The sequence below is a fragment of the Chanos chanos genome, chromosome 3 (assembly GCF_902362185.1).
Source record: "Chanos chanos chromosome 3, fChaCha1.1, whole genome shotgun sequence".
NCBI classification, from domain to species: Eukaryota; Metazoa; Chordata; class Actinopteri; order Gonorynchiformes; family Chanidae; genus Chanos; species Chanos chanos.
The window spans coordinates 32545001-32569775 of record NC_044497.1 but is presented as its reverse complement, the minus strand read 5'-3'; the positions used below and the strand labels follow the sequence as shown (position 1 = coordinate 32569775).

The 24775-nt window shown below is 40.5% G+C and overlaps 2 protein-coding genes across 3 annotated transcripts in view; one reads left to right on the top strand and one right to left on the bottom strand.

Annotated features, from left to right (window-relative positions):
• Positions 1 to 19: 19 nt before the first annotated feature.
• rcc2 (regulator of chromosome condensation 2) lies at positions 20 to 6702 on the bottom strand. Of its 2 annotated transcripts, none has more exons than XM_030768559.1 (13): positions 6644 to 6702; positions 4900 to 5117; positions 4647 to 4740; positions 3970 to 4113; positions 3592 to 3723; positions 3429 to 3517; positions 3081 to 3195; positions 2820 to 2986; positions 1947 to 2127; positions 1686 to 1791; positions 1415 to 1487; positions 1205 to 1282; positions 20 to 1110 (listed from the first exon to the last, which is right to left on the bottom strand). In XM_030768559.1, the coding sequence occupies exons 2-13, from the start codon at positions 5101 to 5103 to the stop codon at positions 1006 to 1008; spliced, it is 1488 nt and encodes a 495-aa protein (XP_030624419.1). In that variant the 5' UTR covers positions 5104 to 5117; positions 6644 to 6702; the 3' UTR covers positions 20 to 1005. The 2 variants fall into 2 exon arrangements, with proteins under 2 accessions (XP_030624419.1, XP_030624420.1); XM_030768560.1 differs by lacking the exon at positions 6644 to 6702 and adding an exon at positions 6225 to 6318.
• Positions 6703 to 20061: 13359 nt separating this feature from the next.
• Positions 20062 to 24775, top strand: part of arhgef10lb (Rho guanine nucleotide exchange factor (GEF) 10-like b) — a 15800-nt gene continuing 11086 nt past the window's right edge. The window contains exons 1-6 of the mRNA XM_030769340.1: positions 20062 to 20143; positions 20483 to 20586; positions 20885 to 20962; positions 21214 to 21393; positions 23332 to 23502; positions 24470 to 24615. Coding sequence (XP_030625200.1) covers positions 20101 to 20143; positions 20483 to 20586; positions 20885 to 20962; positions 21214 to 21393; positions 23332 to 23502; positions 24470 to 24615 — 722 coding nt within the window. The 5' untranslated portion in view covers positions 20062 to 20100. The remainder of the gene's footprint in view (positions 20144 to 20482; positions 20587 to 20884; positions 20963 to 21213; positions 21394 to 23331; positions 23503 to 24469; positions 24616 to 24775) is intronic.

Genomic DNA, 24775 nt, shown 5'->3' with positions numbered 1-24775 from the left:
AACAGACATGAAAATAAACCCAATTTACAAGAACCTTTATTTAACTTTTCATGAAAAAATTTAGAAATTGAAAAAGGAATGGGCTTTTTGATCCCCGAGTATATCCCATCAAAACAAAATACAGTTCAGGGATCTATACATAAACCGTAAGATTATTTTTTTTCCCCAGTGATGTTTACAAAAATCAGGTGTCTAATCGTTTAGCCGACATTCCAGCACGAAGACACCTCGTGACTTCACACAAAGACTTAAACACAGGTATTTAATGATGGCAAACAGGGGAATGAAACTACATTCCAGACAATGGCAAACACAGGATGGTGGTACAGTAATTTTTCTTAAATCCTGTTTGCATGAACTGACTGCATACACTGAAAACACAGAAATACTGCTACAGTCCTTGAGACCCAAAAGAACAGAACAAAAACAATGATGTGTGTCTTTGGAAAATAAAATCAGCCATAGATGGACATACATCACTAAAAAGGCACAAATATGGAGTGTTGGTCTTTTTAGTGACCCTTGCATGTCTATGAGTCCAATTCAGACTAATGTAGCACCAATTATTTGGAAAATACAGAAAACAAACCGTTATCAAAGCCAACTTGAAAGAAATACAGACACACAAAAAAATGATTGAATGAAACGTCCTTTTGGAATGTTGAAGGAAGGAGTAAAAATCGAATGACGAGTAAGTGCTTGGGGGGGAAACTTGTGCAGTTCCCTCCCAGCTGTAGTTACTGTAAAATAAGTAACAGGTGCAATGTGGCAAAGCACCTGCAATCCAGGAGTTCCAGCTCACACAGATCAGTTATTGCAGCTTCCTTTCCCAGTTCAGTCCAAATTGATGTGTTTGTTTCCCGATGTTTTTTTCAATGAAAACCCATCCCACCCATACCCATCCCGATCATGACTCTACACATGTGACCTAGTGAGCAGACGCATTCTGAACGGAATCAGATGCCTCCGAAGAAAACAAGGGATTGGTCAGGAGGTCTTATCCAATCAGAGAGTGCGTGGATTGTATTCTGGCAGCTTCTTGAGCCTTTCTTTCTCCTGCTCTGTCTCTTGGCGGGCGATAACAAGCGAGTGTGAGTAGCCCATCACCACCTAAAACAACAAAGCATTGGCAAACTGTGGCGTCTCATCTCACGCGTTTTCAAGCAGCACCACTTATGATAAGTTTTCTGCAAATACCACTCACCTGTTCTGAATAAACCCCATCCAGAGTTTTGACCTCCTGAGCAGTGGTGGAGGACTTGGGTTTGTTATCACCATATCCCTTCAAAACACACGTTCTGGCTTAGTTCATCAATGACAAGTTTTCTCTTTTAATAAGCGTGCTGTATGTTAAGTTACAGACTGCATACTTTATGTTATATTACAGACTGTGGAAACTGTCATTCATACATACCAGCTCTCCAAATGTGGGAGATGGACCCCAGCTTATGGTGCTCTCATCTGCTGCAATGATGATACTGCTCTTACTGAAAATAACCAGCATGTGCACATTAACGATAATGCTCAGGTCAATTCAGAAAAGAAACAGCGACAACTAATGTCCCATCAAATACAAACAATGACATTACAGCTGGACACTATTCCAACTTCAAACGTTTACACTGAGTGGAACACATCATTCAGAGATATCCTGAATGGAAAGATGGTGAACGGTGAACACATACCCACAGGCCAGACTACGGATCTTCCAGCCACAGAGGTCCTGCACAGCTTTGGGGTACATGGTGGACTCACGAGAAGTGTTTGTTACACCCCAGAAAAACAAGCCACCTGAAAGAGAGGGTAAGAAACATAACTTGTACAGGATCATGTAAAACTGAGAGCAGCATGAGCAACAAAGCAGTAATAATGAAAAACACATGGAAGATTTAAATAACTTTAAATAAATTTACATAAGCCTACTCTGAGAGAGGATCACATTTTACCTGTCTCACTGACAGCGAACGAGCACTGATATCCACAGTATATTTGGGTTGCCCCACGACCAGGGAAGTCAAAGAGCTTGACCAAACGAGGAACCATTTCATCTTTCTGCTCCGTGTGGCCAAGACGGCCATAACCCCCGAAACCCCAGGAGAACACGCGTTTCTGCGAATCCAGCACCAGCTGTGTACACCGACACAGAAAAAAAATCCAATTTCACTAGTTAATGTGTTTCTTTCAAAATACCTTCATTTTAAGGGCAATGGTTCTCAAATAGATCAAAATTTACATTCTGCTTTAAAATGGATCAAAATGGACCTTTAACCTATTAAGGCCAGATGCAACATTTGCGTGACCCCTTTAAGACCGTGTGCAACGTTTGCATGCTTCTACCTTTAGAGCCCGACGCGATGTGAGTGAGTTTTAGATGATGTCATCGTTTTCAAGATCCGTAAATGAAATGCATTGTGATTCGCTGAAATACATGCAGGGAAGGCGAAATACTTTGTTTATTTTTAGCCCGTCTTAGTCTTTCTAAAGTTGCGCTTCAGACAGTGACGACGGCTGACGACCTGAGCGAGGGGAGAGACACTGATGCGCTCCCCTCGCTCAGGAAAACAAGCAAAGCATTTCATGCTGAAAACAAACAAACAAATGAAAACAAGCATTTCCCCACCCCCACATGTATTTCAGTGAATCAGATGCGTTTCATCAGTCACAGGTCTTGAACACACCACGTCATCTAAAACACACTCATGTCACATCCGACTCTAAAGGGAGACGAGTGCAAACTTCGCACAAGGTCTTAAAAGGATCGCACAAATGTTGCATCCGGCCTTAATGGGTTAAAAGAGACAGGTTGCTTAGCAACTTACAGTGTGATTGGCACCACAGGCCACATCTCGAGCCACGACGTTGGGCACAGGCATCACTTGACCATCTTTCGTTTTTTCGATGAAGATGGCCACTCGTCGCGGGATCAGCTCGCAGTCAAACTCGATGCGCTGAGCTCGAGCAATGAATTTCCCGTCAGAGTTATGCCCTGGATTTGAGAGACACCAAATGAGACTGTCAAAGATGGTTAGAGGCTTCCACAGCCCACAGTCAGTCAGTGTCAGTGGAGTGCATGTACGTACCTAACTGGCCGTACTCTGGGCAGCCAAAGGAGTAGAGATTTCCCTTACAGTCCACCACCATACTGAACTCTGCTCCGCAAGCCACTTTCACCAGAGGCTGCCCATTGTACTGAATCTGTGCACAAAACAAAAACACCCAGCCTAAGAACACTACACATACTCACAGAGTTGTACACAAAGCAGGGCATCTGTCTTTAAGGCATGTTAAGCAACGTAATATGTCTGGAGAGGTGATAATGTGCATTTACATTATTAGAATGTTCACATAAATATGAGACAAACTGAGGATATCAATACATGTTTGAGCATGATAAATCAGGCAGGTAACATTAAAAAGAAGTGACTTACTGGGGCTGGGCTGAGAACAGCATCTGTCTGGTTGCCCTGACCGAGTTGACCCAATTTATTCTCTCCAACCGAGTACACCACACCATTTTCTGTGGAAGAGTGGAAGTGTGAGCACAACAGGCCAAGAACAACAGCTTGTTAAGATGCAATATGAAACACTTACCCGTTAAGGCAAGGGTGTGGTTCCGCCCACAAGCCGCAGCTACGATGACCTCCTCCCCCAAGGCCTCGATCAGCTTTGGAGCCTCCAGACGTTTGGTGTCACCGTGGCCCAACTGCCCTTTCTCATTGCGACCTTAGTGAGAGATGCGGGAAGAGGAGTGTTGATCAGTCATTACCGGCTCATAGAAGAACTGTATCTGTATTTGTTAACACTTCCTGCTACAGCTGCTTCTCCCCATTGAGGAGTACATATGAAATAAGCTTGATTTTCTCTGAGAGCATTTCCTCCTATGGAATCTGTGTAAAATCGTACTGAATGAAGAATAAGGATGGACAATCAGGTGAAATTAGACTATACAGTCAGTGTGGGGAGACTCACCCCAGCTCCAGAGTTTTCCCTCGGTTGTGATGAGCAAGCTGTGTGCTGCACAGGGTCCTGACACCACACTGCTCACCTGCACGTCATTCAGACAGCCGTAACGGTGTGGCCCCCACAGATTCTGCCCCAGATTCCTGTAGGCCGCTGTCATTCACACACACACACAATAAGATCCAAAAAGCCACAGGACAGTGCTTCACAACGCAATGCATTTGAGCTGAAGGGCACCAGAACTCGACATTTAAATGAGAACAAACTGTATCAAAATGCAGGAGCAAAGAACAGCATCACGGTATAAAGTGCTGCTTATAAATCTTGGTCTCCATGACTACTTAAGGGAGTCTGTGACCCAGCTACAGCTGCCATGTTACAGATCAATCCCTTATTGATCCAGGCAGACCACAGCCTACACAGACATAGCATAGCTGTTACAATACAGTTGTGGGAGCCAGCTCCCAACTAATGACAAACCCACAATGCCAGTCTTACTAACAATCAATGTTAACCTCGCCTCCTACTGAACTATAGCTGCAATTCACAGCCAGCATGTTTCTGTGCTGAGGCAGCACTCAAATTAGCTTGCTTTTTTAAGGCACTCTCAGCTGAAGCATTACCACTGTGTATACAATATTTTTCAAGTAAGTGCAGATAAGAGTGTAAAGGAGGAGGGATTGTACCTTGTTGTTTTGGCACTTCCTTACGACCAATCAAATCCCAGTTGGTGGCCCCAAAGATGAGAAGCTGACCTTTGACTTTAGGAACCTCAAGTTTCTGCAGACGTTATAGTAAACATTAAGATACGTTTGTACAGACATGATGCATATCCATACACCTCCATCAAAAATACATCTTATGTCTACTTATATTTCTGAGATAATGATCGTACAAACTTAACGGTCATGTAGTAACTGTGTTTTGGTAATGCCTTACAATCTTCTCCTTCACGTCCTCAGCCACAGTGACTGGTTGGAGGCCAGACTTCGATGCTGGTTTCCCTGGTTTCTTTGTGTTTTCCTGATCATAGTCATCAAACTCATCATCACTGCTGAAGTCCCGGTCTTTCTTCCTGCCACCTCCCCTCTTCCTCTTCAAGCCTCCATTCCCAGAAACATCTGTCACCTTCTTGCGGGGCATTGTAGATGAGATTTCTGAGTGGGGGAAAAATACTACTTAATTGCAGGAATTCAATAATTAATATAAATGATTTTCATCATGGCTACATTAAATCTTCAATTCACCATTCTTTTGATGTTATGCCTTCATTTTAAAAACCATGAAGAATCCAATTCCATGACCATTTTTCATCAAATCATATCAAATTCTTTGCCTAAAATAACTGCTACTGTAGGTATGACTTAAAAACAAACTGCTTATCCAATCATTCCCAGAGAGTTGCTATAGGAAAAAAATGTTGCTGAAGAAAAAAGGTAATATGTTTGGGAGCGCACGAAAGGTTTCGTTCATCACTTTAGTTCGGAACACCGCGGAAGACATCTGAGCCACACACACATACACGAACACCACACACACACACACACACACACACACACACACACACACACACACACACAGCGGTGCAAGCACCACCGGGACTACAGAAAACAAACTAACTCAAATACAGAACCGAGAGAGCTTACAGTTAATATACTAACTGTTGTGATTTGAAGCTCTGTCGACGAAAGGTACATTTAAGAAGATACAACTAAGGCTTAGTGTCGTTATTCCGTGTTTGCCGATACACTGACCCAACGAATACACTGGGCATTTCAATACTATTTATTAAAACCCGATCTTGTAATCCACGGTTTCTAAAGAAGTGTACAAGACATTTTAATTTGGTACCGTTGGCTACGCTAGCTAGCCACCGTACAACAAAAGAATCATCCTGCCGATGGCGTGACTACGGCAGATTCCTCACGGTTGAGTCCATTTGTTTCTTTGTTGTATTTTGTACGCAGCTGGTTAGCAAACTAGCGCCGCTAACAGTCCTCTCCCCAAGCTAACTGTGAGCTTAGCCAGCCATGGAACCTTTAACGGCCCCTTGAGCAGTTATTAAACGCAGCAATTCATCGAGCGTATCAAAGATTAAAACATTTCTTATGAGTACCGCCACACTCTCCTTGTGGCTATCAAGTCTTAGTTCATCAAAACATTAAATTCACCAAAATCCGTTCACGCCAACTTAGCCATGTTAGCGACCTGGATAAAAAATTCAACAAAGCCATGGCCATAAACACGGAGACAACATAACTTACGTATGAAAAACTTTTTTCACTTCTCTTATCAAGACACTTTCAGTTGAAACTGAAATAAATAATCTAACGTTGTTAAATTGCTATTGGAAACGTGGAAATGTGATATGCTATACAACTAGCTATAGATTTCCTGATTCTGATGCTCCACTCATGTCTGTCCGTCTTCCTCGTTTTTTTGATTGATTTGGAACAAAAGAATCTGCAGTCTCCTCCATCAAACCACGTGGGTGCAGTCTACATTCATTAAATTACAGTCAATCGTCGAAACCGGGAAGTAGCTACCTAGCTTGATGGGGATACAAGTAACCAGAACATCAATAAACTTCCTATGCACTAAACTTTTCCTGAGGATTTGAAGTTCTATGCTGTTGTAATACAAAACACAAAACATTATAGGAGAATCTAATAGGTTATTTTACCTGGACAAAGTTTGTCTGAGAATGCTGGACCCGTAAATGGATTGCCTTGTAAGAAGGGAGGTCTATATGGCAATAAGCCCTCCCCCCTCGTCGTCTGTCTTTTTTGTTAAAATGTAAATATGTGCCGAGATGTGTCATAGCACAGATTGTAGCCAGCCTACAAAACAGAAACACACGGAGGATGGGAGGACTACTAAAATTCTTGAAAAAAAGCATAAAATAAAAATTGTATATCGCCCCCTGGTGAGTAGGAGGGTTTACACAACCAACTTTGTTTTCACCAGATTTCGCGGTGAGAAGGGAAAGGGATGGAAAAGAAAAAGAACGGCGAGGGAAAATAGTATGACTGCACAATGAATATTTTATGACCATATTCTCCTAAACTAGGAATGTCACAATCTTTAAACTTTGTTTTTAAAATTTGCTGTTTTTGACAGAACTCTGTGTGTGTGTGTGTGTGTGTGTGTGTGTGTGTGTGTGTGTGTGTGTGAGAGAGAGAGAGAGAGAATTTACACATTTTCAAGTTCAATGAACCGTGGCTGTTTTGCTCACAGTGTTTGTGCTCATTCCCGTTGTCTCCTCAGTGATGTATAAAGCTGCAGCTGACAATGGCACCAGAGAGGAGTGGACCTCCTCCCAAAACCACACATAGCAGACAGAGAACGAAGGGAGTCATTGTCATTTCTTTCACTGGAGTAGCTGCTGAAGAAGGTTCATCTTTAAACTGTACATAGCTTTTTACAGGATGTGGTGGAGCGAGTTCAAGAGGTTCAGAGGCATATAGTCAAAAGGCAGCAGCAGATGCATAAGATAATTAGCATGCTTTCCCTCTTCCCCTTTCATCAAAACCATGCAAAGTATGAACCAGAATGATTTGATAGTGTGTAACAGTACAAATAGAGGGTCATAGTCTGCCTGTGACAGAATGGCACTAAATAATAACTTTTATTATACATGGATATCTCACAGTAACTTGTCGCTTATGATAAGATAACTTCAGAAGCTTAATGTTAATGATTCTGGCTATTTTACAGAAAAATAGGAATAACATTAATGTAATGACACTGGTAACTTTTTTTGGGGGGGGGGGGTAATTTGAACTAAGCAATTCGTTAACCATTTTTTACTTTGATTTTTTTGCTATGAATAAATATAAATAGTAGATAGTAGTAATAGTAGTAATAGATAACAGTAAAAGAAAATCATGTGCAAAGAGATAAGTAGAGCTGTGAATGATTATTTGTCTTATGGTTCAAATTCAGTTAAAATGGGATATGTGTATTCCTAAATTTGCCAACAACCTTTCCCAATCCCTTCATATCTCTTTCTTTCCCTTCTCCCTCCACTTTTCCTGGCTCAGCCAACCAGCCTTGGATATATGCTCTTGCTGTGATTGGTGGAGGTCTACGCTGAGCGGCCTGGTATTGGCTGGTGGAGATTTAGAATATTTGCATGCGGTAGTCTGAGGCTGTGACTGTTTTGCTGCAGGGGGAGGGAAGGAAAGGAAGAGAAAAGGGAGGGATAGAGGAAAAAGAATGGAAAGAGATGAGTTTTCTGATCCTGAGAGTTGAAGTGACAGCTTGTGTACAACAACCCTTTGGGACTGGCTTCTTGTGGGAAGGTAAACACTGGTGAATTGCTCCTCTCTCTGTCTGAACCTCTGAAGAGGAGGAAAGGACTGGCTCAGCAAATCTTGGATCACTGAAGGCTTCTCTGCACTAAAATGGGTGTAGACATGAAAACAAGATTATTTTAACAGCACTGAGTGTAACTTTGCCTACACTGAAATCTGTAGACGATTGTCGTTACTTCTGAGTGAGAGGCTGTCCTTTGGAACAAAAGGTAAGAATCTATTGTTCATATTGCCTCACCCTCTCCGCATCACCACTGTTTAACAAAGGTTTTATCTCCTAAGGGGGTAAGCTTTGGGGGGCACAGAGAAGGATGAAGCACTTGTTTAGTGTTAGGAAACACTCTTCTTTGAGAGTAAGAGCTATGAATCAATGATGAGACCTTATGTAATTTTAAACTCAAACCATGCTTACTGGTTAATAATTTCTGCGTTGGCCTAAACATTTTGGGTTGTGGCATGACACACCTGACAAATTGAAACAGCCTACCCTGTGCCATTACTCTGTCATTACATGTTTACAGGTTTAGAACCATTAACAGTTAGAAATGTTCTGTTCTACACTCCTTCAGTTATGAAACAATATCAACCTTGTCATGTGTTTTCTGTGGAAATAAACTTGGTCACATCATAAAGTGTTAATGTTCAACCAGTCATAACTTGTGTAGCTAATCGAGTTTTATTGAAGTCATGGCATGATGTAAAACATTAGTGTTCATATGAGCAGGAGCACTGAAAACTAAAAAAAACAAAACAACTTTAGTAGCTATGCAGTAATTAAGACACCTCAATAGATGTTTCAAATGAACATGGTCTCAGAAAAACCTTTCACCTATTTGTTGTGCAGTATTTCACTCCAGCTCAATTGTTCGCAGTGGTTAATAGAGGAGTAGAGTGAGAGAAAGAAAGAGTGTGTTTGTGAAAAGAGTGGGCATGGGTAGTGAATAAGTGTGGACATGCAGATGTTTCAGTCATTATGTCCGTGTCCACGGCAATGCCTGTGTTATTTATGTGAGGGTGAAGCTGGGCGTCACCATGGCAATCTTTGTTTAAAACACTTTGACTCCTCTCACCACACCTTTTTCCCCTGGATGACATGTGACTCTCCAGGCTCCATGTTGTGTTTCTTTTTCTATTTGGTTTGAACAGGGAATTAAAAGTCTAGAAGTGTGCTGCGTCCAAGAAGTGTGTCTAGAAGTGTGTCTAAAAGTCTAGAAGTGTGTGTGTTTTAAAGGGTGTGTAGGAATATATTTCATTACAAGCGCATTAAATACGTTTTTAACAGTCCTTTACAGACTGTTGTAGAGGGACTGTAACTCTGCTTCTCTCTCTCTCTCTCTCTCTCTCTCTCTCTCTCTCTCTCTCACACACAACTGACAAAAAAATAAACCAACAGAAAACTGATAAGATATAATAGGAAACTTTTGACACATATATTTCTATAATGACACCTAGCAACAGGAGAGATTAAGAAGGTGGCGAGAGGTTGCCTCCAGTCCTTTGAATCTCTGTTTCTAACTCCAAGTTGAGATGACGTTACTGAATGAAGAAAACAACGATGAGATCCATAACATTACCAATATTAATAACAGACGCCAATACTAAATTAAATACTGATTAATCATTTCTTTGTTCATGGCAGCATTTCCCACTAGGATACATGTGTTCTGTAGTATTGGTTAGATGGCCTAATAGGTCTGTCTTGTGCATAGATCTGCTCAGCCATGTGAGAGTTAGCTGAATCTTACTGTTCAGCCAATTTAGTTTCATAAGAAAAAAGATGATAGCCTAGTCATATTTGAAGTGAAGCGAAAATAAATTGGACTTGCTCCTGCAGGGAATGGAAAAAAACATTTACTCTTCTGTAAGAGGAGGGAACTGTCTGGTTTCTTGTAAAATTGCTTTACACATAGATGATAAAGGAAAAAGTAACAGTACTCCAGTGCGTTAACGCTCCACATCAAGAACTGAACGGTTGCTGGTTTGCATGGTGAGGCATTTTAGGACACTACAGGCACACCAGCTCAAATATCTCAGCTCTTCTACTGGGTGCTGATGTTGTGCCCCAACCATGTTGCTCCAGGGGTGCATGGTGTTTCATTGTATTTCTGTCACCCCACACTCTAGCACGACAAAGAGTCAGTATGCACAATGGCCCTACCAAAGTTAAAAGAGAAACATTGAGAAAAGAGAAACATTGAAATTTCTGTCTAATTTTCATTTACAGATAAGACTGGCAGCTAGAGGTGTCACTGTGTCATGTTAGTGAATCAGCCTGGCTGGGACTATGGTACCATGCAAGAGTACAGGCTCTTAATGTGGGCTCTTGAGTATTCAAGACTTGACAGTTTGAGTGCTCTTCTCTCTCACAGTACATGACTTTGACTACTTTTTGCCGTTGATTAACATGGCCTGACTTTGGTCCACCTTACAGCCATGACAGGATGGTAAATTATCCATAATCATGGACCAAGACAGAGGACTAGATTTACAACCAAGAGTTGGGTCACCCCCACAAACTAGATTGGAAAAGAAGTTAAAACTGTGTCATTAGCGCTCTCAGTTAGGAACTGTGATAAATTTGTTCCAGTTTAAAGGGACATAAATATTTAATATGACAAATCCACATAATTTAACAGAACTGGAGTTCTGCTCTGATGGCTGCCATTCACAGACTCCTTTCATTCCTGTGAGCTGATTTGTCTTGCTGTGACTCACCAGTTCCTTGCCCAGCCAGTGTGGGAGGAATTGGTCTGTGAAGCAGGACTGTATTCGCCACACAGTGCTGAGGAATGTAACAGTTGCATACAGCTGAACTACAGGCTTTTAGTTCCTTTTGCCTTTTCTCTCTTTTTCTTCAAAGCATGAGAAAATGTTTGTAACTGGATAGAGCCCCGTTAGCTAATGTTCTGCACTCTCATCAGTTACATAAGTTACAGTAGTTTCAGACAACATTTTGTTTGATGTGCGTTTAGTCCTACACTGACACTATCCTTGTTTTGTTTTTTTTATAGAAGGGCAGATGTGACACCAGACTGAGCCAATGACATCCTCACAGTCATCCATCCCTCATGTCACAGGTGAATGCATATTTTTGTTTACGCAGGCGCAAGCAAAACTACTGGTACTCAGGATTTATAAATGAAGTTTTATGCTTGAAAAATACTACAACGTGTGCTGCTTCTCTGTAGAGAAGGACATTCACACACACACACACACAAACACACACACACACACACACACAGACATACCCATGCTTTTAGGGTGCCTTTGGACAGAAACGCTATGACGACGCATTTAAAACTTGAGTAACCCGAGTTCTAATCTGTTGACAAATGAGTGATCTGTTACTCATGACTTACCACAGTGGATCACCGCAATACATGCACTGTACCCTCCACATTTCTTTTCTTCCAAGAGTACAGTCTGAAACCGAGGTGCTGTGAGACATTACAGTATGACATTACAGTGTGACCCTCTAATCCCCAGAGGGTTTGGGAAAGTGTTTAAGCGCCCTAGCATACTCAAGCCACTGGCCATATGCTGTATCAGAGGTTCCTGGCTACCACGCCATATGCCATTTACTCCTGACACACATTCACTCTGCAGACATGGAGACTGTTTGTATGAACCAGTCGTTGAAGTTTCGGGTGTTGCCGAGAGTCCACGTTATGGGCTCTAAGAAATGTTCCTACTTTTGCTGGCGGGAAACTAATAAGGACAAAGACAGACAAGGTAATGTCTTGTTACTGCTGGTTCAATGAAGGATTTAAAACGTACAGAGAGGGACAATGCTGAGGTAAGATAGGAGAGTGGCACTGAGGTGAGATAGGAGAGCCCAGTGACCCTTAGACCTATATCTGGCACAGGAGTCATGCTGCAGTATTGTGACGTTCACTGGGTTGAAGTTACTGATTAATATGCATGTTTTGTGGTGCGAAAGTATTTCCTCAATGTGAGTACTTCCAGTAGAAAATGCTTTCGAGTAGCCATATGGTCACATGTGTAATCCTGCTCATCACCTGTTTCCTCAGCACAGTCCTGCTGTGTGAACAACTCATAATCCCCATTTCTTATAGTTTCTCACTACACAGAGTAAAAGAACAGGACTTTTCATTTAAATTATATGGCTTTTTGCTATAGAGCCTCATGCTGAGGCCTGTGTTGTTGTATGGATTGCAATTGATCTTATCATACTGTTTGATTTTACAATGCATTCCTAAACTGTCTCAGAGATTATTTCTGTATTACTTTTAGATTAGTCTCAGATTACTGAAATTTTATAGAATTTCAAGCAATTTCGTTTGCTTTTCTTTTATGTTTGTGTTGCCTTTTTCTGCATGTTCTAACACATTTTATCACTATGATTATTTATATATTTATTAAAAAAAAAAAATATATATATATATATATATATATATATATATATTATTTATATATTGACTCATTTGTTTTCTTGTTTGTTTGTTATTATAAAATTACATTACATAGTTAAAATTACATTGCAATTAAAATTACATTACAGTGCAATTCACAAGAATTATAACTATGACAAGTTGAGTTGAGAAAAGAAAGAAAAGAAATAGCTGGTAATATGTTACTCTCAGTCCATGTCTAAAACAATAATTCCCTGTGGTAATGCTATGTATGAGGGCATATATCCTGACGCCTTTTTGAGAGATCTCCACTAATCATGATTAGATCTGCTCTGTTGGAATGTGTTAGTTAGGCAAAGGCTGTTATGGATGAAATGGGGTCAGGGGTCACGAGTTCAAGGGTCTCAGGCCCAAGATCTGTGGATAGTCTACTGTGAATATACATTTGCATAGACAAATATTGAGTATTGCTTGAATATTGAGCATTTGAATTTATGTAGATAAACAGGTAGCACTGCAATACATATCTGAGACTTAACCTCTAAATGATGGGAAATGCCACTGATTGTTCAAGGTGTTATTGACTGCGTGGAACTTTTCAGTGGCTACAGAGGTTTTAGATCTACTCCTAGTTCATTGTTAAACCAGTGACATTTTTCCTAGCCCAGAAGTGACGTCTCAGAGATAAGCTGCAAATGAGCAAACACTCACCATTAATATTACGACATCCACTGGCATACATTGCTTAGACATCTCTGAGATGTGTGTTTACAAGGAAGTTAATAGCGACCAGTTGTGGCATTTTAATGTCACTGTTCCCATGGAATATTCCAAAGTTGGACACTGTGTGCGAGTGATTGTGCTGTAAACCTTGTATGATAAGTTATCCACAGGTTGTTTCTTTTTTCTGCTAAGTACTACTACTTCTACTACGCCCTTGTAAAATGAGCATTTTAAAGGGATCATGCGTGGTTAGATTCTAAATCGCATAATGGGAAAAAAAAAGCTTAACATGGCTTAATTTACCAAAACAAAAACCTACGGACACCAATTTTATCTCACACCTCACTGATCATCAGCAACATCTATTACCAAAAAGGTGAATTAGTAATCTATAAATACAGCAGTAAGTTTTGCTTCAAGCTTTTTTTCCTCTCAGTTGAAAGACTAAATTCTAAAGAAGTTTGTGCCAATGGACTTCATAAGACCATGATCGGTCTCCACTTAGAGGTCTGAAGTTGCCTTACTCTATATTAAGGTCAGATTCAAAATGTTTGAGTGTTCTTTCCAGCACAGAGAATGACTCACTTACAGCCTGGTTCTGCCTTCAACATTGCTCACAAAATAAATGGTCACACCTTTAGATAAGCTCTGGTATCATTGTATTTTTACCAATAAATCACAGTCCTTTGTAGTTCCTTTAAAATCTCATTTTTCCCAGACTAGGATAAAAGCAGGTATTATTTAACAGAGAGGGGTGTTACTGCCAGAGTGTTACCAGGACTGTGCGAGGAGAATATTAATCAACACACAGTTGAAATAGTTCATAAATTTAGTTTTAATTTTTAAAAAAAGTAGTTAGTATCAAGTATTCTAAATCTTTTTTTTTTTTTTTTGCGCAAGTCTCTGATTGTTTATATCAGTCAAATCTGTGAATGATCTTATTTCTTGGTTGTGATTTGTTCCAGAGTCTATGCCCACTGGGATAGCACAGATGCATCATCCAGAAGAAGAAGAGGAAGATGAGGAAGAGGAGCTAGGTGAGAAGTTTCAGTTTGATGACAGTGATGAAGAGCAGGATGTGGCAACAGCAGATACAGAAGGGACTAGAGATAAAGTAGATTCGTCTATGAGAACAAACCTTTTAGAGACTGTGGAAAATCCGTCTTACAAGAGTGGCACAATGGATTTAAGTCAGCTTTACTCCTCAGCGGTGAAACCTGCCTCAGCTACTACTAAAAAGGACATACATGAAGTTACTCCTGCTGGTCAGGAGGACCAGAGCATTCCTGCTCATCCACACACCAACAGTCCTGGTGAGTTATGTCTCTGCTCTAGTTTAAACAAACATTTCTTATGGTATTGCTGTAGGATTTATTTTCAAGACCTTGCTTAACAGCCAAAATGAGCACATAATTTCCACTCAAGGTTTGTTTATAGCAGCCTGGTGCACTGTTATATATTTAGAAGTCATACTGTGCAGTTAAACTGTTTGCTGAATCTGTTGCTAATACAGTGCCATTTAACATCCATAGATATGGTGTCCAGGGAGTCTCCTGATGGGTAAGACAAATATCTGCATTCCACAATTGGATATGCCATCACTTTGTAAATAAATAGTACTTTGAGAACTCATTCTTCTCGGGATGTCATTGATTGACCTGCATTAACAGGAAATAAAGTTTAATCCTGTCAGATAGTTAAATGACTTAAAGAGAGGTTTAGTAACAGTATTTCTTGAATTAATTTGTTGACTTGACTGATTCGATATTAGCTATTCAGCAGGGTACTTTCTTGCATGAGCTAGTAGGAACTGTCACAGCATTATTTTGCATTATTTATTTACCTTTTGTTTAAAAAAAAAAAAAAACAGAAAGGACTGATATCAGAATTGTTTTTAATGTTTCAGGAGTTCTGTCTGCACTGAAGCTAGAGTGTCTGAAGAAGCCGTTTGGAAGAAAAATTCCATTTATGAAGGTAATGTAAAGTCAAATCAGGTCTGAGCCAAAATGTATGCCTTCTCCCAAAATAACGAGTTGTCCTAATCTATATTCTGTCCAACATTTAAGTGAATTCATATAAATCGGTAGAAATGCACTATCAGCATCAAAACTAAAACCCTTATTAGAATCAATTTAAAAATGACAGAAGTCACAATACGTGGACATCTTGAATGGACAGATCTTTTTACGGGGCATCTTAGACTGTTTCCTTCAAATGCCCAGATTTGTGTTTGTGAATCAACCTCCAGATACTCATTCTCTGCCTGAGGGTTATTACACACCTGTTGTGAAGAAGACGGCACACACACATGTTGAGACAGGTCTGTGGCTCAGTGGAAAAGCAGCGTTATCAGCCCCCTCGCAAGCACATGCCGTCTTATGTTATAATAATCACACACAGCTTACTGCAAATATGCCACACCAAAATAAGGCTTTCTGAAATCCCAACAATAATAATGACTAATCAAAGTCAGGCACTGCATGACCTCACTGGGAGCAGACACTGACACCCAGGCCAAGCCCGTCGCTGGTTCAGCCCTGAGAATCATAGCAGAATTGTTTGGTTTTTTTCCATTCTGATCTCCCAAAAATTTGCTCTGATCAAGCGGATCGTTGTGTTCATGTGATAAACTAAAAATCAGATATAATTTTGACAAGTAGAACATGAAGAATCAAATGTATTACTCAAGAGTGAGATGGTATGTGACAAACAAGAGGAACCTCGAGTTCATTCCTGTAACTGTGTGTGATTTTTGTTTGATTTTGAATGAAACTTTTAACGAAAGAGCAATCTAAGAGCAATCTCTTCTGAGCAATGTAACTCCCACCTAAAATACTGAGAACATATCTCACCTCATGTGAACAGATTCTTTTTTTTTTTTTTTGCTGACAAAATCTGTCAGAGTTCAAATGCATGACGTCATTAGGAGACTGAATCATAGTGCATGATAAAGAGTCACCGCAAGTGGGAGATATTGCAAATACAAAAGGCTGGTGTACAAGTATAAGGACCATTCCTATGAGTTACGCTTCTGGGCCCAAATACGGCAATGTCCTCAACTGTGTGTGTCTGTTTAGCTCAGGCACCAGCTCGGTCCCGGGAATGGTTCAGTGTGGTTTCAGAACTCACTCAGCGACTGCACAAAGGTATACGTCCCCTAAACTGTAGCTATGGCAACCCTTTTCCCCGTATATTTCTCCCAGAGTGTTGATGCTGCTAACTGTCTTAGTACCAGTGGAGTAGTTTAGCTCGTCTCCTTGTGCCCAGAACATTTTCCCAGTGTTCATTTATGAACAGTCTCTCTGACTGCATCTAGAGGACCCTCAGAGTCTAGACACACCTAGCCTATCTGTTCGTAGTTCATTTATGCCAGAGGTGGGAGTTGATTGTTATGTCTATGGCCTGTCCTTGTTTTCCTTACCCTGTTTTTTTCACACCTCTATTTTAAATGCAATGCAGCACTTGCGAGGCGTAGTGTACAAGACATGATTAAACACATAACCATTCAATGAAATTCACTAACAGTTAAAATAAATGAACACTGTATAAAACGATTACACATTTACTGTTTACCATCGTCAGAAATACACTGAGTCTACATTAAGGCGTTTTATTGCCTGAGATAAAGTTCAAGGTCCCCAAATGCTTACATCCTGTTAGGGCCTGCTATGAACCATGTTGTGCAAACATCCATGGTGGTAATCCTAGATGTACCGTTCAGATATGTGCAGTGCAAACTGTTTGTAAGGAGTTTGTCTTTGCACTGTCCTTAAGGTTCAGGCTTCTTGAAACAGTGGGAGAGCAGAATGCTGACTGAAAGCCTACCAGCTAGCTCTCTAAACAGTGCTATCTGATTTGGAGGCAAAATGTTTTTAGGTTTTGAGACCTGTGCTCCTTTTTCTTGTAAAACAGTACTCTTTATTTTTTTTTTATTTTGTTTATTTTGTTTTATTTATTTATTTTTGATGTAGGTCAGCCTATGACTCAAACCCACTGGCGATGTGGTGGGATGAATTAGAACTGCCTGCCTGCCTATCTCACTCATCAGTGCACATCAGTTCTGAGTACTGTTGTTTGTCTGTGCTCCCCACTGCTGCTATCTGCAATAGGATCAATAATCTGCCACGTCTGATCCATTTTTTTTCTGGTATTTGATCGATATTGTTGCAGTCTTTTTAAACTTTGTCACTCAAAAGTCCTCCTAATCCACTTTATGGATTTGACTCAACGTGTATATGGAGTAGAGGTTAAAGCTGCCGCACTCTCACTATTTGCTGTAGAAGACCTCCAGCAGTGCTCATAGCACATAATCAGACCTTTAACTAAACTAAATCTGCCTTAATGAACGCACTCATAACTCTATCGCTCAGTCTTAACCTAAACCCCTGCCCGTGGTTCTCTGTTCTAGGCAAAGCACTTTTTGAGGTGGAGGAAGACTCACCCTCTGGCCCTTCAGAAGAGAAACTGCCCTCATTGCAGACAGAGCCGATTTATGACGACGTGCCCTGTGAGAATAGCCTCAGTCCTAATGGAGGTCAGTGCCTTGGCTCCATTTTTAACTGCATGTAATACACTTCTCAAAAAACACTTGTTATCAGCATTATTTGTTATGAAGCACTTTGTTTTGGCGACTTTTATCAATGCAGTTGCACAACATTATGCACCTCTGAAATACTGCTCGCTCTGTTTGAGCTGCCACAGTTTCTGATAGAAAAGATTGTGTATGTAGCATATTAGTGTATATGTAGATGTTAATTGTTTCTCTGTGTCTCTTTGATAGATGCAATCTATGAGGATGTGATGAGGCCTGAGCGGTTGGGAGGGGCAGATAATGGCTGGAGCTCCAGTGAATTTGAGAGTTATGATGAACAGTCTGACAGCGAGACCAAGCAGCCAACACGCAGCAAGGTAACAGAGAGACTGTGCTTTGCGCACACGCGCGTGTGTGTGTGTGTGTGTGTTTGGCTTTGTCAAATGTACATGCATCAGTGCAATTTGGTGATATGTAAAAACCTGTGAACGTCAATGAAGGTCATCAAACCAACTGTGGCACAAACATGTTGTAAATATGGAAGTGAGAGCCCTGCTTCAGTGTATCATTTGCTCTATAAAATGAAGTAAGGATTGGCTTCACGCAGGCAGTGAAAGATTTTTGCCAATTTCTGAGTTTCGCCACAAGGTGGCAATATTAACTTTTATCAGATTGACATACACATCAGAATTGCAAGCAATTATTTTAAGTCCGTAATATTTGGGGCAGCCCGAGACTTGCAATTCATCACATGTATCAGCCATAAAACATAATCAGAACCATTAAGCAGACAGAGACATTTGAGCGTTAACGTCACTGTGCTGTTGTTATTATTAATGTTGAGGAGGAAAGGCTATTTCTTCACTCAGGAGCCAGTCTCAGTTCCCTTTCCTTCCTGGGCTTCCCCTGTTCCTCTAATGCTGCTGCTTATTTTCATTCTCCTCTGAAATTGTGTGTCTCTTTAATGGAACATCTCTCCAGATGTCTCTTTTCATGCATGACTGACACTGACAATCCAGGTACAGAAAATAATCACAAGGGTGATGGGGTAATCCAAATCTGTCCTCTGCTGATAAACTGTAATTCTCTGAAAGACAGAACTACGTGTTCACGAACAGGGAGCATAAGATATGCTTTACTGTACCATGGATTATGGTAAAGATATGATTTGAGAAGCCCAGTGAAACTCCCTAAGACTTTAAGCTGTCTGGTTCTGCACTGCTTTGTCTAACTTTTAACTGAGCCTCTTTTGATTGTCCTTTTGGGTGTTGCAGTATGCCTGAACTCCTTTTTTCTTTGTTTTGAACCTTCCAGTCTCCTTCCTTTTTTCATGTTCTTTCATTTCTCCTTCTGTCTTTTTCTCTGTGCATCAATCTCTTTTGCTTTCCCACTCATACAATTGCTTGTGGGCTCGTCAATATGGTGATGGCGGTAGATCTCTCCAGATGTCCATCGCCTAAGGGATCGCTGTGTCAGGACCAGGCGTGAACTGGCCATGCGGTTAGGGGCATGTGATGTCAACTTGATCAAACAAAGCTATGACATCAAGGTATATTCTTCAAAGAATAGTGGAGGTTAAATTATTGAATTAGATAAAGTATGTGAGTTATTTATCATATGCGATGTGTCTGTCTATCGATGTCTTAATTTGACTCTCATTGCCTTAGTCTGTCCATTAGCCAGTTTAACTGAAGGCATTTCTGTCTCACCCAATGTTCTGAATCTTCCTTCAATTTTCACACACATCACCATGTCAGAGGATATTAGTATTTACAGAGACTGCAGTTAAGAGTCCTAATGCAAAACTTACCACCATACTGGAACTCAGTTACATATGATATATACTGGTCTTGAGTTACTGCTTAGAGAATTTTTTTTTTTCAGTTTTGCCACAGAGTGAAACTGAAACTGTTATTTAAATCCACTTTGCGTATTGCAATTGAACCGTGGGACCTTGGAGGAATGGGTTTGTCCTTGTTGGTGAACACACTGATCCATTTGCAAATTCAGCTCTTTTTTAGACCTCTGTCTCAAAGAGCAGCAGACCTCCTGTCTCAGTCTTCCACTCCACAGCTCCTCTCTATATTTCTCTCTCTCTCCCTATCTCTTACCCTTTCCTCTCCCCTCACAGGTTCAGCAGCTCATGAAAGCAGCCCGAAATGGAACTAAGGATGGACTGGAAAAGACCAAAATAGCCATGCTGCGCAAAGTCTCCTTCCTGAATAAAAAAGATACCACAGGTTTGCTGTCTATTTATTTGTTGAGCAGTTTATATATATTTCTTTTTCTTTCAATTGCTTTCATTTGTGTGCAGGAATTTCTTTCTGTTAAGGCCATGACATATTTACAAAATATGGATTTTAATTCTGTAGTGATCAATTCTTCAGTGACCTGGTGCGAGTATTACTCAAAGGCTGACATTTCTACTCTACACTGTGACTGATTCACATGTACTTTCCCTCAGTTGATCAGACAGTCATATGGTTTTAGCCTGAGAAATAGAGATGAGGCTGCAGGACTGTAAACTGTTGTGCTGAAAATCAAGAGGATGTGACTGTGACTCTTTTACAATCTCACAGTGGACACGGAGGATGATGCTGGGTATCTGGATGTGACCGTGTCTGAAATGAAACACCCGCCTCCTCAGCTGGCCCCCATGCCAGAAGGCCTTACCAGCCAGCAGGTGTGTGTGAGTGTGTGTGAGTGTGTGTGTGTGTGTGTGTGTGTATGTACATATGAGCAGGTAACATAAGAATAGGGATGCAATGCACAGCCTGTAAACAGTTTTTAGTTTGTTTTATTTGCAGTGGTATTATATATGCACCACTAGTGCACATTGTGTTCTGTGTACTCTTGAATAATGAAATTCTCATAAATTTACTTTCATATCTTCAGTTTTAATTATCTGCTCATCATATCATTGGGAACACAATTCATTTTGTAAGCCTAAATTTGTGTACCATTTTCTATACTGGCCTCAGATCGTCAGACGCCACATTCTTGGCTCCATCATCCAAAGTGAACAAAGCTACCTGGACTCTCTCAAGAGAATACTACAGGTAAGTAAATCTGGTTTTATTTTTACTCCCATCCCCAATCCCATTTTCTTTAAACTGCTATGATTTGTCTCTCTGAAGAAACCTCTGTCTCCCTGAAATTTTTATACTGGATACTCTTGAGCAATGGAACCTCAGGAGAGACTCTCACTTCAAATTTCAGTGCATTTCTTGCTAACTGATTCACAAACAAATATATATATATATATATATTTTTTTTTTTAAAAAAAACATTGATATTCCTCTGATCTCAGGAATACCAGAGGCCTTTACTGGAGGCAGAGCCACGTATCCTCAGTCCAAAGAAGATCCAACCCATTTTCTTCCGGCTCAGAGAGATCCTGCAGTGTCACACCATGTTCCAGATTGCCCTAGCCTCCAGGGTAGCCGAGTGGGATCTCACTGAAAAAATCGGAGACCTTTTTGTAGCCTCAGTAAGATTCCTTGCTCTCAGTAATTGCTAGTAGACTAGATACATTAATTCAAGTTCGCTGTGGGAGACGAGATGAATGGAGCATGATTAATTTCATTCCGAGGGATGGCAAGCTTACATTGCACAACAGTTTTCATTCACGTTACGAAGTAACTAACTTTGTTCTGGCCCCATGCCGCAGAGACTTCTCGCTGCAGATGGAAAAACTCAGGACTCTATGCTCAGCAGTTCTATTTAAACACTGTTCATTTCCTTTATGTTGCCCAAGCCTTTGCTGGGACCTGCTCACGTACTTTGTGAATATGTGTATGATTAATCAAAAGAAAAAAGGAAAATGGAAGTACTTCCTTCCATTTGACTCTTCCACGTGACTTTGTGGAGTTTCCTTGATAGGGAACTAATCACGGGTTATTACTTTTTGTCCACAGTTTTTGAGCCTTTCTTTAGGTCTCAGTTTTTTTATATTAGGCATGAAGTTTTACGTCCTGTCAATTGATCTGACTTTCTATTGACTGATAGCACATATACCTCTTCTGAGGTCTCACAAGTTCTCCATCTCTCATAGTTTTCCAAGTCTATGGTACTGGATGTGTACAGTGACTACGTCAATAACTTCACCAGCGCTATGGCTCTCATCAAGAAAGCCTGCATGTCCAAACCAGCTTTCCTGGAGTTTCTCAAGGTGATTTCTCTCTCCCTTTTTCTTCGACTGGATTATCCAGTGTCAATGTTCACTTTAAGACAAGGCTCAAATATCACCCCTCTCTTAGTTAGTATTGAGTACTTTAACTTTCTAAAAAGGCTCAAAGTTGCTTTATTCAAAACGTGTCATAATAGCCTGATGTACGGGAATCTTAAAACTCATTAGGAAACCTTAATGGGTTTTTAATGGCTCCATATGTGTAGAGAGTCTATCTGCTCAGGGTATATGTGTTTCCAGCTGACCTGCTCCTATGTTGTTTTGACTTACAGAGGAAACAGCTCGCCAGCGCTGACAGGATCACTCTGTATGGCCTGATGGTTAAGCCCATTCAGCGCTTTCCTCAGTTCATCCTCCTGTTACAGGTCAGTGTTCTCCAACACTTACTCCCTTCCCTTGCCCGTTCTCCTCAAGGGACAAACCCTCCGCATCAAATGCACTTATTTGTCCTTTATTAAGTTGATGGGTTTTTTTTTTTTTTTTGCTCTGACATATTATAGTACCCAGAGAGAATGTGTGCTGTGAGTATACAATGTGATCTTATCAAAGAGAAAATTATCAAAGAGCAAGAGAGATGTTGTTCATAGAAGTTGTGGTTTGGGTCACTTAAGCACAGACTTTGGTTTGAGTATATCTAAGCAGTCTGCAACTAAGCAAACCAGAGACCTAATGTTTTTACACTTAGCTTAGACGTTTGATCTGGTTGAGGACGGTTAGGGGAACTTGGTAAGAAAGAGTTTTAATACAGAATTTAGAAGAGGAATTGAAACAGAGAGTTCATGTTAAACACATAAGATCCCTCGAGGTGTGCCCCTTCCCTAAAATAATCAAAAAACACCTCAACTTTTCCCTTTTTTTATTCTTTTGAGAAACTGAAGGTAGTTTGTTCCAGTGTCTCACATTTACCTTTTTGATTACTTAGGTGGGATTATATTGTCCACTGATTTACTGATTGACTTGACTTAATCCTCTTTTCTCCCTCATGAGCAGCGAGTGTAAATTGCTGCCATTTGCTATAATACTATTACATAGCCAAAGTCTTCTAAATCAAGCATTAGAGACACAGTGATTGTTTCTGCATATGGTCAAATGTATGCCAAGTTTCCACTATCTTTTAAAACATATTTTGTCGGTTTTAATTAAGTTAAAGACACAGGTAGAATATGCCTTTTAGATGAAAGATTTTGAAGTTCTGGTCCTCACGTGAGGCATGAATGAAGGTCTTCTCTGTGTCATCAGGACATGTTGAAGAACACTCCTAAAGGGCATCAAGACCGCCTGCCCCTGCAGCTGGCCCTCACTGAGCTGGAGATACTGGCAGAGAAACTCAACGAGCAGAAGCGGATGGCCGACCAACTCGCCGAGATGCAGCAGCTGTCTCGCAGCGTCAGCGACCGTAATCTGAGCAAGGTGGGCCATGAGTCCATTTCATAAAATCACTCATTCACAGCTTTATAAACAGAACTATCCTTTATCACAGAGCCATTACTGCAAATGTAGCATCGAAGGTGTGATATCTGCCATCAGTTGCCCCTCTGTTACTGGTATTTGTGCTTTTCTTCTTTCTAAATATAAATGTTGAAGATCGGTCATGCGGTGACAACGTCTATTTTTAAATTAACACACTTTTTTTAAAATGGCATTTTATCATCGTCTATCACAGATGGCACTGTTAAAATACATCCATTAAAGCTATTAAATCTGTCTTTGACTTTCACTCTTCTTTGCTGAAGCATGAGTTATGTGTCGGTATTTCCGCCTGAGAGGTGATGATATGGCACTTCTGTGGCACAGAGGTAATTTGACTCAGTGAGCTGCCAGAACTAATGATGTGAATTGGGTTACGCACCATTACAGCTCTGGCACACTCATCATTTAGGAAATGAGACTGCTGTGCTTGTGTGTGTCTACAGTATGATGTATTCACTAGAGGGTGCTCCTGTCCCTCAGCACCTATACTATAAAAAAAGAGAGAGAAAGAGAGACAGAGAGAGGGAAAGAAAGTAAGAAAGAGAGACAGTCTCCTATGTGTGCATTCATATGCAAATGAATAAAAGCTAAGCAGTTTTTGAGTTCCTCATTGTTACCTCAATGTAACCGCCGTGGATTTGTTTGACAGTACACACACACATGAAAAAAAAAAAAGAACCAAATTTCGAGATGTTACATGGACGACAGACACATCCTCTGTAATGTCTGAAGAAATCTCTTAAGTATTTTCGTGTGTGTCTGCCTGCCCTTAAGTATATTTCCCCTTGGAGTTTCAGTTTGTGTATTTACAGGTTCTGGAACAGCAAAGGTAAAGTAATGTGGTATTGCTGTGTTGTTAATATGCCAAAGTACATTCTGAATATGTGGCTATCTTTGTGCTTTGCAGCAACTGAGCACAGATCAGAAGCAGCTGATTCTGTGTGAGACCTTGATTGAAACAGTTTATGGAGAGAAGGGCCAGGTCCTCAAGTCTAAAGAGCGTAAAGTTTTCCTCCTCAATGACTCTCTCATCTGTGCAAACATCAATGTCAAGTGAGCAGGGTTTTCTCCATTTCTTCTCCTATATACCTCAGACCGAACCTTCTCTCTTTTTATTTTATAATGAGGACAGCAATGTTTTATGTAAAAGATGATAATATGACCTCAATTCCCACATTTCTTTGAATGCCATCATGTCAGTAATTTTCTGTTT

Bases quoted from the DNA above. Each gene is read 5' to 3' on its own strand.
- rcc2 (XM_030768559.1), bottom strand. From the start codon at position 5,103: ATGCCCCGCAAGAAGGTGACAGATGTTTCTGGGAATGGAGGCTTGAAG. The intron at 1,792-1,946 runs GTAAAATGTGAT...CCTCTCTTTCAG, and splicing joins GTTCGCTGTCAGTGAGACAG to GTGGCTTGTTTTTCTGGGGT. The intron at 1,111-1,204 runs GTGAGTGGTATT...TTGTTGTTTTAG, and splicing joins ATGGGGTTTATTCAGAACAG to GTGGTGATGGGCTACTCACA.